The sequence below is a fragment of the Phaenicophaeus curvirostris genome, chromosome 1, assembly GCF_032191515.1.
Source record: "Phaenicophaeus curvirostris isolate KB17595 chromosome 1, BPBGC_Pcur_1.0, whole genome shotgun sequence".
Classification (NCBI taxonomy): Eukaryota; Metazoa; Chordata; class Aves; order Cuculiformes; family Cuculidae; genus Phaenicophaeus; species Phaenicophaeus curvirostris.
In genome coordinates, this window is record NC_091392.1 from 127,678,159 (window position 1) to 127,691,384 (window position 13,226).

A 13,226-nucleotide genomic window follows, 5' to 3' on the forward strand; every position below is an offset into this window, starting at 1 on the left:
ACAAAGAGGGGCAGGGCTCATGGCAGGAATTCCGCAGCTACAGTGGAACAGCAGGCACCATACAATCATACAGGAAAATGGGGAAAATGCTTCATACTGCCTGTTGTACACCATGCACAACTGTGATCTCTTGTGATTTACATTCTGTGATGATGCTACAGGTTTCACAGAAGAAAATTTATGGAAATGGCAGCTGGACACAAAGCTGGGCCCCCTCTGGAAGGCACTGCTTGGTTCTTTACAGGGGAAAAGGCAAGGCACAAATGTAAGATGCTAGCAGAAGAGTGAGTGAACCATCTTGAGAGAAAACATGGATCTTTCAAACCAGTAGAGGCAGCAAACTGTATTTCTAAGTCTGATCAGTTCAACAGCAGGTATTCCAGAAAAGATCAGCAGACTGCTGGGAATGAGGATCAAGCGTTGTCAAGAAGGACAAGGGCAGGTCAGTCAGGAGAATCCTGTTGAGTGTAATTAAGGATCAGGAAAGAGAAAGCAAAGCTTTCTAGATTTAAAAGGATTCTTGGTTAAAAGACACTGGGTAAAAGGAAGTTAGAGCAGATGATATGGTGAGTAGCTTTCAAAGAGACCAAAGGACCAAGAAGGACATTAAAATTATTTAACTGGAAAAGCATAAAATCAGGAAATTGAGGCAGTAAGGTTAGATCCCGAAAGTGGTAGATAAACTGAGCTCTGTTCATCGGTAGACTCTTTAAAATCAGACCTAATATGGTAACAGTAATAGAAAGGTATGTGACCCTTAAACTCCTAGGTCTGGGGGAGATAACAGGTAGGGTATGCATAATGCTGTGTCTTCCTCTAGGTCTGGTATGTTTTATAGCAGTGACTTGTCAAAGTGACAAGTTTGTTATTGCTATACTATGCTTTCTAATAGAATGTAATCTCCCATTCTGCCTCTGTCACCTTTTATTTTTGGTGAACACCTAGCTTGTGTCGTATGTAACCCAGGAGAACCCTGACCCTTGGAGACTGAGACTGATCCTTATTTATTCTCTATTGTTCCCTTTTTGTCTCAAAATAGATAATCTGAAATTCTGATCTGCTTCTCAATGCTGCATTGTAATGGGGTGACAACTTGCATTTAGTACCTGATTGGAGGTTTGCATGTAAGATTTCAAACCCCAGCAAAAGGTTTCTCAAACTCTGTGGTGAACAGGATAAGCTTTGTCGTTCAGAAGATAAATTTGAGCTATCTGTATGTACAGAAACACTAAAACGAGAACATACGTTGGAGACAGGTATGCAGTAATGAGACCACATTTTATTGAATTCCAGATTTCCACTCAGGATGTAGAAACCACAGGCACAATATTTCCTGCTAGTATAGAGACCACAGATAAAACTCAGAGCAGTTATACCATCAAGCCTAATCCATTATGCTTTACTCTTTAAGTGCAATTTTACGTAAACATACAAACATCTAGAAAAGCTAGAGTTTTAAGTGGTGAGTCAGACACCATATTTCTAATACATGTAGGATTTCGAAGTATTCCGATTGTCATTCTACTAAACTTGCAGGATCAGAACTTCAAAGAAAAGCTTGCCAGAGGAAATTGTAGGAAATGTTTGCATTCCTGTATGATTTCATCATTCAGGGGCCTGTAATGGTGAAAGAACTCTTCAGCAGATGTTGTTTGAAAGGTCAAGTTAAGTCTTAATACACGATAAACATTCATTTTAGCTCTTCCTCTTTTAATTATTGATTATAATTCTCTTTAACCCAGGTTCACGTAGCCAATCCTTACAGTGTCTCCACTGAAAACTCACACCAGCTGGAAACTCTTCCAGCACTTTGTCTCTCTACCTTCAGTCTGTTAACTTTCCAAAATTCAATGAAACCATCCTTTAAATACCCCTATGATGCAACTACAGCAACCCGTTCTAATTAGAACTGAGGCTTCCTTAGTCTTTTTTTGGCAGGATGTATTTGCACTTCTCCAGTCAGGGCCTCTTCAAATTTTTGAAAGTATCATTAAGAAAGACTAAGTCTCCTTAGTTGAATCTCATCTGTATCAGGTGACTTACTAAATTACACAATTGTCCTTTGTGATCTGCTAGGAATTTAATCCAGGTATCTTGAAAGTAAGAGACTCTCTGCCTCTACTAGCTAAGCAAATAGAAAGCATTGATTTTTTGGGGAGGGGAGAGCAGAACTGGAGGTGTTTCTCATGTAAATTTGAACAGTAACTTCTGTATATTTTCTTGCACGTTAAATTCAAATTATACACCTCAGCACTCTGGCTGTAATACTTGAAACTGACTGTCACACTTCCAGAATGCATTTACTTTCCCATATTCTATTCATTTTCATCCAGAAGATATAGCATTATCATTCACACTTAATAGACTACTACACCTTCTAGATGAGTGTCAGATTGTGATTTTTGTTGCCATAAACAGTTTGCTTTGGTTTTCCCCCTTTTATTTGTATTTTAGAAAAGCATTTTCAAGCTCTCAAGTATTATTCTAATAGCAATATCAGCAAACGAATCCTGTTATATACCCAAAAAGTTATTTAACGAGTATAACTATGGTGATTGCTAACTCTATCATGAATTCTGCCTTAACTGAAAAATTAGGTACTACTTGAAAGCTAGGCAAAGCATTAGATACCACTGACAATAAGCAAGCTTCTTCATATTCTGCTACTTGCACACCAAAACACCTCCTGCGGGGAAAGACAGGTAAGTCCTATTAAGCTGATGTCTACCCTTCAAGGAGGTGACATTTCAGTGAGGTTTTTTAGAAGTGAGATCAAAAAATCATTCAGCTCGGGAAGCCCACCTAATTCACTTGACGTCAAGTAAGGAGGATTTTATACAGCACTGTCATTTCAGTGCCATATGCTACCCTTTTCCTAATGAACATGATCAAATTTCCCACTGCAATGCATGTAAAACATCTGTGTGCGTGTAATACGACTACAGCCACTTATGCAAAGGTGAAATCAACCCCCATAACTGAGTCTGGTGACAGATACTTATTAGCAGTGGCTACAGTCAAGCAGCGATGGCTGTGCCTAGAGGGAAAGAGTGTAAAAGGAAAGGTCTCCTGCTAGAGTTGAAAGCATGATCTTGCCTTGGCCTGAGTCAAAAAGAATGAAAACCAGGAGCTGCTGTCTCCAGGCAAAATATCTTCAGCATCTTTCCGCTCACTGGGAGGACAATCCAACTCTGAGCTTAGCAGGATCTGAAAGTCAGAATCCCCCACATCTCTCAGAGATTAACTGATATGTTTCTCTTCCCTGTGGAGACAATTTCCAGATGATTTTCTTGTCCTGAAGTCTGTTCTTGCATAGTAGCTCCTACTAAAATCCCAATGCAGCTTTCTCCTCTATAAAATTTAAATGTGTTTTGTGATAATACTCAAGGCCCTTAACAATGAAATAGCATAATTCTGCCTACCCTCTATACCTTCGTGCCTGAGAAAAGGTCAGTTTTCTATTGTCTGCAGCCTTCTTATATGCTAATGCATAAGATCTTTGCCCTTGTTTTTTTCCGGACTCATAGAAAAAAAATATGACCAACATACATACACAAAAATGTAGAGGCACTAACTGAAATATGACAGCCACTCTCCTTCTAAAAACAGTTTTTAATGTAAATAAGTGATTTGGAATAGGTACCTATGGCAGGAAAGGACTAGACAACTGTGAAAGGAAAAAGAGGAAACCATGAAATTCTTTATTTAGAGAAAGGAAGTCTTACCACATAAAGAGGGACTTCTTGAAGTATGTTAAATGCAAGCTTAGGTTTAGAGCTTTTTTCCTGTTGTTATTGCCACCTTTCAGCTGCTCAGATTCATCACCATAATGGCACACCTCAGGTGTATCTACCTGACTGTGTAGTTGATGCAGGTACAAATGCATGAGCTTTGATAATGTGAATTATCCTTGTGAGGGATATGTTTCCAAAGTGACGGAAGGAAACATATTTTCAGCATTGATTTTTTGCATGAACTCAAAGGTTTTCTTAAAAAATCCTAATTCGTGTATCAGACTCATAGAAGTATGACCGCTCTGGATATAAGTTGTCCAGCAACCAATCTGAGATACCAGCAATCAATCTGGGAGACTGAAGAGACCTGATGCTGATCAGACCACAAAAAAAAAATATTCCCTGCTATTAAGCATAAAGGCTGCCACGCACTATTAAATTATGCTATTACCCTGTTCAAAATTTCATACCAAAAACTGACTGGAGTTTTGCAAATTGCCTGGTTTTGAAGGAGGCAGTCCTGACCTCTCTTCAGCCTTTAACTTAAACTTTGATAGGGCTGGTTGCTGGGGAGCGGGCTGGAGGATAACAGAAGGTAAAAAGGGTAAGGTTAGTTTTGACGTAAATCTGTTGCCCAGTCTAACTCACCACGTGGCAGCACAAGCAATTGCCTCAAAAGAGAGGCTGATGCAAGGGCCAGACTGAACAGCAGCGAGCAAGGGGAGGGCACAGCTGCTTCTCCAAGCAGTGGTGGTGGCTTCAAGGGATCATTCAACTATGACCTTTCATTCGAGATACGAAAGTCTCTAGTACCAACCTAAGTCTGATTATGAACAACTGCCTATCCATGCCTTCGTACCTCTTTGTAGAAAGGTATTTACACTTACAGGAATATAAAGTGGGATCAAAAAAATGCTACTGAGCAGACACAGAACTAGCCTGTGTTCACCACAGTGGTGCGTGCATGCACACACACACACATTTTTAATTACTGGTGCTGTTGCCATTCCTCCCACTCCCCAAAAAACTCCAAATAGTTAAAGAACATTAACTTCTCTCAAGGATGGAACAAAGCGCGCGAGCTGTCAAAATCTAGAAATGCTTCAGAATGGTGGGGGCTGTTGAGAACAAAGTGGCTGTCGGAGACTAATTCTGCCACGGAAAAGATATGCCGTCTCAAACACGGTTCTGCAAAGCTTGGCTTCAACAGCAAGACATCCGACACCAGCACCCATCCCCAGCTGCTGGTCTAAGGTTTCAAGGGTTCTTCTGCACCAGCCAAGTCATCTGACATTGCAAAAGAACGGGTGTTTATTACAGTGCTTAACATCTCAAGAGAACCACGTAAGACCGCACACATTCATGGACCTCAGTATGGTTGGACTCGATGATCCGGTGGGTCTCTTCCAACCTAGTTATTCTATGATTCTATGTCTTTAAGTCAGCTGTTTACGTCCCAATTAACAGCTGGGGATGAAAAGTAAAATAAGGGCTGTTCTCCAGAAACTGGGAGGGGGTGTGGGGGTGTGACAGCTTTATTTTCATGTTTCTTGGCCTGCAACTTTCCCTGCTTCAAGGCAACTCTTACTCCCAACCACTACTTAAAAAGCATTGCTATAAAAACAAATTCCTGCATCTCAATTCCTGTCCCTCTTTTCCTAGTGGCACCCTGCACACCACCCCCCTCCCTCCCCATCCTCACTCGCCCCCCAGCTCCTCCAGCCGCTCTCCCCCTGCCCCAGACCTCGCCCGCCGCCCCGGCCCCCGGGGCTCGGTCCGGCCCCGCTCCCGAGAGAGCGGCTGACGCCTCCCCGGAGCCCAGCGCGCCTCGCAGCCCCCGTTCCCTTCGGCTCGGTCCGGTTCGGCTCCGAGGAGAGGCGGTGGCGGCGGCGGAGCTGAGCGCACCCCCAGCCCAGGCCCGCCGCCATCCTGCCCCGTCGCGGCACCTGCGGGCGGGGCGCGCGCAGGCGCGGGGCGGGCGCCATGTCGTGAGCGGAAGCGGCGCCCGGGTGGCGGGGCCGGGGGAGGAGAACGGTGGGAGGGGGGGACGGGGGGCGGTCCGGGCCCGGGGGAGGGCGGTCCGGCACCGTCGGGCAGCAGTCGCCGCGGGAGCCGCCGGTGGAGCCGGGAGGGGCGCCCCGGGAGGGCTCTCGCCGCCGCCTGCCTGCGCGCGGTGCCGGAGCGCGGGGAAGATGCCCCTGGCGCAGCTGGCGGACCCCTGGCAGAAGATGGCTGTGGAGAGCGCGGCCGAGAGCGGCGCCGAGGTACGGGGAGAGGTGAGGGGGGGGGGAAGGAAGGAAGGAAGGAAAGTTGTGAGGAGGGAACCGGGACCGGAGCCGGGCTCCCAGTCGGCGAAAGGACCGGGCTGAGCTTCCCCTCGCTCGGGGCGGGCGGCGCTGGGGGGAGGGGACGGGGAGAGGCGGCAGCGGGACGGGGGGAGGACGGGACGGGACGGGGCGGGGGGGGGGCATCAGCCTGCGAGAGGGGGACGGGACGGGCGGTGAGGGCGACGCGGGAGGGGAAGGAGGGGACAGAGTCCCGGGAGAGGGAGACTGGGTAGTGGGACGGGGTGGGGGAGGACGGGGCTACGGGAGCGGGGCGGCGGCCGATGGGGGAGAGAGCGCCCCGGGGAGGGCGGCGGGCAGGAGCGGGGGCGCCGGGGACACGAGGCGCGGGGCCGGGGGAGCCTCCCGGGGCGTGTTTGCCGGGACCGGGCTGCTCCCTTGCTCCCTCCCCTTCCGCCCCCCGCTCCGGCGGGGAGGATCCCGCTTCTCGCCGCCGGCTTCTGCCGCTTTTGTTCCGGCGCGGTGTCTGGTTTCTGCCCCGGCGAGCTCTCCGCTTCCCGGGGCGGAGGGCGGGGGAGCCTTGCCCGGCGAGCTGCCCCCTTATCGGAGCGGGACGGGGTTGTCTCTTGTAGTTTCGCAAGCGTTCGGGAAACCGCGGGGACGTTTCGCACGGGTGAAGCTTTGTGCTTGGCGGCGCTCACGGGGGCGTCCCTGCCGGCGATGCGGCGCTGTCGGTAGCGGGGAGCCGGCGTTGTGCTCCTCCTGACCTTAGTCAGGCAGGACGCGCGTCGGCTTTCCGAGTCTGGGGTAATGCGAGCGGCTGGAAATCGGACTCGCTCGCATCGGAGGCCAGAGATGTCTTCGGTTGTTTTAGTGTTTTTCTTCTAGCGTGTTGCTGCGTTGGTTTGGCTCTGTAAACGCTACACCCGCGCAGTCGGTTGTGCTTGCTCCGTGATTCCCTAGTAGCCCACGATTCGTGTGCTAGTTTGCAACCAGACTCCCATCTGAAAAGAAACAGCTTTCTCTGGCGGTGCGGCTCCTACCTGAGTCTGCTCCAGCTGATAGGCAGCCAGGCTGCTTCGAGTGAGGTTGATCCTGACCGGCACGGACTCAAGCCGGCTCGCAACAAATAGTCGCAAGGTTGGGGCTTATTCCTGAGCCGACCCGAGAGACAGACCAGTGCAAAGTTTCTGGCGTCAGAAGTATTTGTTCCTTTGATGTTAGCCTTGTTTTCATTCTACATATCTGGAGGTCAGAAGAATCTGCAGTTCTGATCTGACAGGCAGATGTCTCTCTTAAATTCTTGCCAGTTACTGTAGTTACTTTTAAATTCTTGCCGGTTATCCACTGACTTCTGAAGTGGTGATCTTGGATTACTTTTTTTTTAATAGGAAGTGCTAAAATAGTAGTGGGATACTTTTGCAGGGGAGGAGGTGGTAGGGGAGATATTTCTCGAAGACCCCTTAGACTAATGATTTGGAGAAAAGATCTTAACTGTTACTTTAGCCTTCCATGCACACTGTGTGTAGTCTATGTAACTTTAATAATAACATATGTGCTGCAAAGGTAGAAAAATATTGTTATTTGAAATGTGTGTGTGTGTGCATAATTAATTATACTTTGTTACTTGTTTTAATATGATTTGTTTTTAAACTGCTGTCACAAACTTCTTGAAACAAATGTATTTAATCCTCTTCCTAAAAAGAAATAAACTGTTAAACTGACCTGAGTCTACAGCAGTTTAATGACAGAAAACTTCATAGGACCACCAACGAAACCTGAAACAGCAACTGAACTGACAGGTTTGTACTCTAAGGCCCTCGTCTAGAGTAAACATTCAGTTCTTGAAAAGGCCAGACTGCACTTTAAAAAACTTCTCAAATGAACCTTAAATAAAAAAAGTTAGACTGAGGAAAGTTGCTTACCTGAAATGAGTTTTTAAGAAAAGATGTTGTAGTAAAAATAATCAAGTTTAAGTCACATACATAAGCAAGTGACCTAAATACATAACTTACGTTTTCAAGTTGCATGAGTTGTGTTTATCTGTAGCATAGCAGTATCCTGATTACAGACCCTATCCTGCAAGAGTATTCTTGGGCAAAACCATTTTTTACATCTACCTGGAAAGTTGTGATTTCAGTCATAGTTTGACAGTAATAATGTCTTCAGCTGTAGTACTGAGTGAGGTAGAGTTTCCGCTAACCTGTCAGATTTCCTGACGTAGTTCTTGTAACACTGTTGTCCACATGGAATTACAAATGGTCCAACTTAAAACTCAGCTCAGACACTTCCTTTGTCTTAACAACTCTGTGAATTTCTATATGGTATTAGTTTGCTTCCCAGTGCAGTCCCATATTTGGGTTTATAGCAGTAACACCACAGAGGTGATTTGCTGTGATGTGTGAGCAAGTTTAGTAGAAGGAATAGAATGCCTTTAATAACTTTGGAAGACAGCATAGGTAACCATCAACAGCAGCTGTAACTTAAGTATACAGGACAGCAGATCTGTAGAGCATGATCCTTATTGAGAAATAATGCAAACTTTTTTTTTTTTTTAAGATAAAAGGTATTTGTAGATTTCAGACATCAGTTGCAGGACTTGGGATGCATATAGATCAGTGATCCACACTGTGTCTCGAACAACTTTATCAATGTGTAAAGCTGTTACACTATTTTTAAAATAATTTGTCTCTGTAGTATAATGTGGGTTTCTTTTTAAAGTTTCGTGTTTTAAATCACAGCAGCTCTAAAGCCTGTGGAATGATGCTGTCTTTATTGACTCAGAGTCTACTCAAGATGTATAACAAGCATAGATTTGTTTTTCATGGTGAGAATGTGCCTGTTATTTCAAGTCAGTCTGCTTTCATGAAAATTATGTATTGATTTGAGTTTGTATTTGCATGCCTGACTAACTAACCTGATCCTTTGATCTGTACATCCAGCTATGCATATTAATGTCAACTGGAGGAGAATGAAAACAGTTGTGGCGGCCAGATTTTATACACCTGTACATTGAAGGAGTTCGCCATCATAAGGCGGTGTTGTTTGCCAGGCTTTCTGGGAACCATTTGTACCGTTTATTTTTAGGAATTTTCATAGAATCATAGAATAACCAGGTTGGAAGAGACCCACCGGATCATCGAGTCCAACCATTCCTATCAAACACTAAACCATGCCCCTTAGCACCTCGTCCACCCGTGCCTTAAACACCTCCAGGGAAGGTGACTCAACCACCTCCCTGGGCAGCCTGTTCCAGTGCCCAATGACCCTTTCTGTGAAGAATCTTTTCCTAATGTCCAGCCTAAATCTCCCCTGGCGGAGCTTAAGACCATTCCCTCTTGTCCTATCCCCTGTCACTTGGGAGTTTTAATTTAGGTGCTCTACACTGGCTGTGGAGAAAGTCCCTTTTTTTCTGCTGATCTTGACAGGGGATTTGTGATCACCTATTTAGGTGTCTGAATAGATAATATGAATCCCCTTTTGCAGAATTCCTTGGTTTATTTTCTGTATACACAATTATTTGAATCTTGCTTGAGACGAGGGGTGCTAACATTTAAAGGACATACTGATGCTTTAAAGAATCTGGTATCAGGTAATTTTTGCTTTATAATACCATTCTGATGCTAATGTGACATTCTCTGTGTCAATGTATACTTCTGGCATGGAATCAGAAATTCATCAAATGTTTTGTCACCTGAAGCCATGAGGCTGTGGCTGTCTCTCTATTCTGTACTACTTTGTGTAATCAATGCTGTACTTATGTTCCACAGGAACAAAGGCTGTATTTACAAGCTGTTATCATTTCTTGTATAACCAACACAGGTAAACAGGTCAAAGCTGAAGTGGGATCATCTAAATGGACTGGTCTTTGTGGATTTTCAAGTCTTCATTTCTCCATTATAGGAGCTATCCTGTGCAGCACTCTGCTAACACTTTATGTGTTCATACCTGCTGTCAGTGCAGTGTGTTCTGAGGTCTTGGTTTTTCTCGGATTTGCAGAGTGACATTTTCTTGCAGGGTTAGAAGTGGCAGTTGGAAATCTAATTCTCATCTAAATAAGTAGCATACCTTGTATTCCACAAACTGCTGTGATAGAGAGACAGATAACAGATGTTATATATATGTAAATAGTGTCTTGAGAAACATTTAATCTGCATGAAAGATGTTTGTGTTTGGAGCTTTTTTCTTCAGCTTTTTCAGATCCTTCATGGTACAGTTTTACCTTTACTGTAAACTCCTACTATGTGACATAGTACTGATGTCATGCTGTCAGCTGAGTGCGGTAAGAGGGCAAGTGCTCTACTCTGCTGAATTCAGTACCCTCATGTAGCACAGTGTGTGCACTCTGCAGTTCTTGGTTTCTTGTAGAAGGTGTTGAGTTTGACTTCTTGAATCGTTCTGTTAGGGGGTTTTATGACATTGGCAGTTCTTAGCTTGTAGTTGTTTTATTCATTATAGCGTATGTGATATTTCTTACTGCAGCTAGGATATCTAACACAAAGTAGATGTAAGCTGGCTGACACATTTAAAGGCATGTCTGTTGTCTTTAAATTGATTATTATCTGTCATACTAACGGTAGTTGTTTGTAATTCAAAATGCTTGACTTTTAGATTTCACAATGATGCACAGACTAAGGTGGGCGTTTAATTATTTCTACACTTTAAAAATATTAGCTTTGTGAGTTGATTGATCTTGGAAGTTGGCAGATCTATCAACTTTAAGACCTCATGCAAGGTGCTGGTTTGGGGTTGTGTTTTTTATGGGTTTTGGTTTGGTTTTGAGGGGTTGTGTTGTTTTGTGTGTTTTTTTCTTTCAAATGGAATTTGTATCTGTATTCCAACAGTGAAACTATTAAGTTTTTCAGGCAAGAGAAAAACCTCATAGTTGCTTTTTCAATCTTGATGACTTTGAAGAGGGGGATAATTTAATCAGTAAAACTGGATAAGTTAAAATCTCTTAAAGGAATTTTTAAGTTGCATCAAAATTAAGTGGTTATAGCAGGTTTTGTGCTATAAGCTTGTATCCATGATACTGCGCTACTTAGTCTCTCCTTATTCTCTGAAATAAGATTATATGCCTCACTCATTGGAAAGGGAGCGGGAGAATTCTGTGTAACAGATGGGAAAATGAGGCTCGACAGCTTGGTGATTCCATCTAACATTCATGGGGTCTGTTCTAGAGCTAGGACGTGGATTCTGATTTCCAGGGACCTACTCTAGTGGATCAACCACAAAGCTCATTCTTATCAGTAACAGTTACCATATGTTCCCTTTGATGGGAGGAACCCCCTGTGGCATGCTTAATGCTCCACTTAAGTCTTTTTGTAGGAAATGCACCGAGTTTCTTTTCTTATTTATTTACTGTGTGAAACAGTTCAGTTGTGTAAAAAGCAGCAGGTGTTCTAAATACGTTATTGGGTAGGTCTGTTTCTGACACAATTTATAAGGTTCCATTAAATTTGATCTAATTAAATTTCCATTTAATATTTAATTTCAAATATTAATTTATTGGAATATGCTTAATTAATGGAAGAAATTGTATTTTATTGTGATTTTTAAATGTCCAGTAAAACATAGCTTTGAAAAATGAAATACTTTTTGTCCTGCAGGTTCAAAAGGTGGTGGTTTCAGAGTATAATCAGACCAGGATAAATATTATTTGTATTATTCCTTCTATAACATGATTGCCAAAATAAGTTATTAGAACTTACACTTGCATGTTAAACTTCCCCACATACACACTTACTAGGGAGTCTTTTCCGCCTGTCTTCCAGCAGTTGGCAATTGTTTTATAGTCACCTTGGAAATCCTGAGTTTTAGGAAATAGTGAAGTAGTGCCGTAGCTGTCTTCTTAGTAGTATTTATTAAAATAGCTAAATGACAAAATGAGCACAAATGAATAACGACTTAGTTGACTTCGATATTAAATTTCAGCCTTTGTCATTTATCCTGCAAAGAGATTCTAAGAAACCAAGTTATGTCTGAAAACCTGTCTGCATTGCTGTGCCCACTGACTGTCCCCCCAGCTTGTGGGGTAAGGACCTGGCATGTACTCCTCTGTGTGCATCCTGGTTCACTTTGGAAGGAACCTAGGCAAGCGCAGGGCATCTCTGTGGGCCTGAGACTGCAGTAGGCAGTGAAGGTGAAGCACACCTGCCTTCTCGTGCAAATACAGTCCTAGTAATAGGATATGTGCACTGTCAGGTGCTAGAGTCACTCGGGATAATGTATGTGAGCAGAAAAGGCATTTCTTTTATTTTTATGTGTGCAACAATGGTTGGATATATTGAAGTAAGTTATTTCTACATATGTATTTCTTCTTTGGAGCAGATGAACAGAGAATAGGTTGTGTGGGCTTTATGGGTTTGGGGCGGGGGTGTTGTTGATGTCGCTTGTTGGTTTCGTTTTGGTCTTTAACTGATACCGTTGAATTGATACATTAAGCGTAATAATTTACCACCCAAACGTATAGAGAACTAAATGACAATTTCACTTCCCTGTCTGTCTTTCTTTTTTCTCTGAACAAGTGGACATATGCAATTTGGAGCTTATTTTTCCGTCAGAAATTGATTAGCCTGGACGAAGATTTTACCATATCGTATGTCTGGCATTTTGCATAGTGCTGTGACACTCGTCTAACTTCAAGCTGAGTTAATTTAGACAATTAAACTCACTGAGAGCTGCAAACTTCTTAGTTTCTTTTTCTGATCTGACTTGGCATAGGGCTAGGCAAATGTTAGTGCCAAGGAAGGCATCACGATGGAGTAAAAGGGGACTGATTCACTGTATTTTTAAACCATACTCTTGAGTCATATTAGATAAGAAGAAGGTGGAAGTGTAAACTAGATAGGGTTCATGATGTCACATAGTTAAAGTATCCTACCTTAAGGAAGTTTCCTTTGGTACCTAAATGATATGTATGTTAGCGGCTTACATATGAGGTCGATTCTCTGTAGAGTGGCAAGTCGCAGTGTACGACTGTTTCTTTTAAGAATAAATCAGTCATCTTAGACAAAGTCTAGAATAAATTACGTGGAATTAATGGAAGTTGAAATAATCGAGTTCTATAGAAAATAAATACTTGGAATGATTCTATGTTTCATAAAAATAAAGACTTGTATCTTTAGGTTTTTGCTTGTACTTTGTCAAAAAAAAGAGTTTTTAATACTTGCATGTACTATTTTTAACATAGTAAATGCAAAAAGTA

General features: G+C 43.4%; 1 protein-coding gene across 2 annotated transcripts in view; it reads left to right on the plus strand.

The window, feature by feature from the left end:
• The first annotated feature begins 5,834 nt into the window (after positions 1 to 5,834).
• RPS6KA3 (ribosomal protein S6 kinase A3) overlaps positions 5,835 to 13,226 on the plus strand; it is a 77,744-nt gene continuing 70,352 nt past the window's right edge. Inside the window, exon 1 of one of the 2 annotated variants that reach the window (XM_069874091.1) lies at positions 5,835 to 5,998. In XM_069874091.1, coding sequence (XP_069730192.1) covers positions 5,927 to 5,998 — 72 coding nt within the window. In that variant the 5' untranslated portion in view covers positions 5,835 to 5,926. The remainder of the gene's footprint in view (positions 5,999 to 13,226) is intronic. The other variant, XM_069874083.1, reaches the window with a different exon arrangement.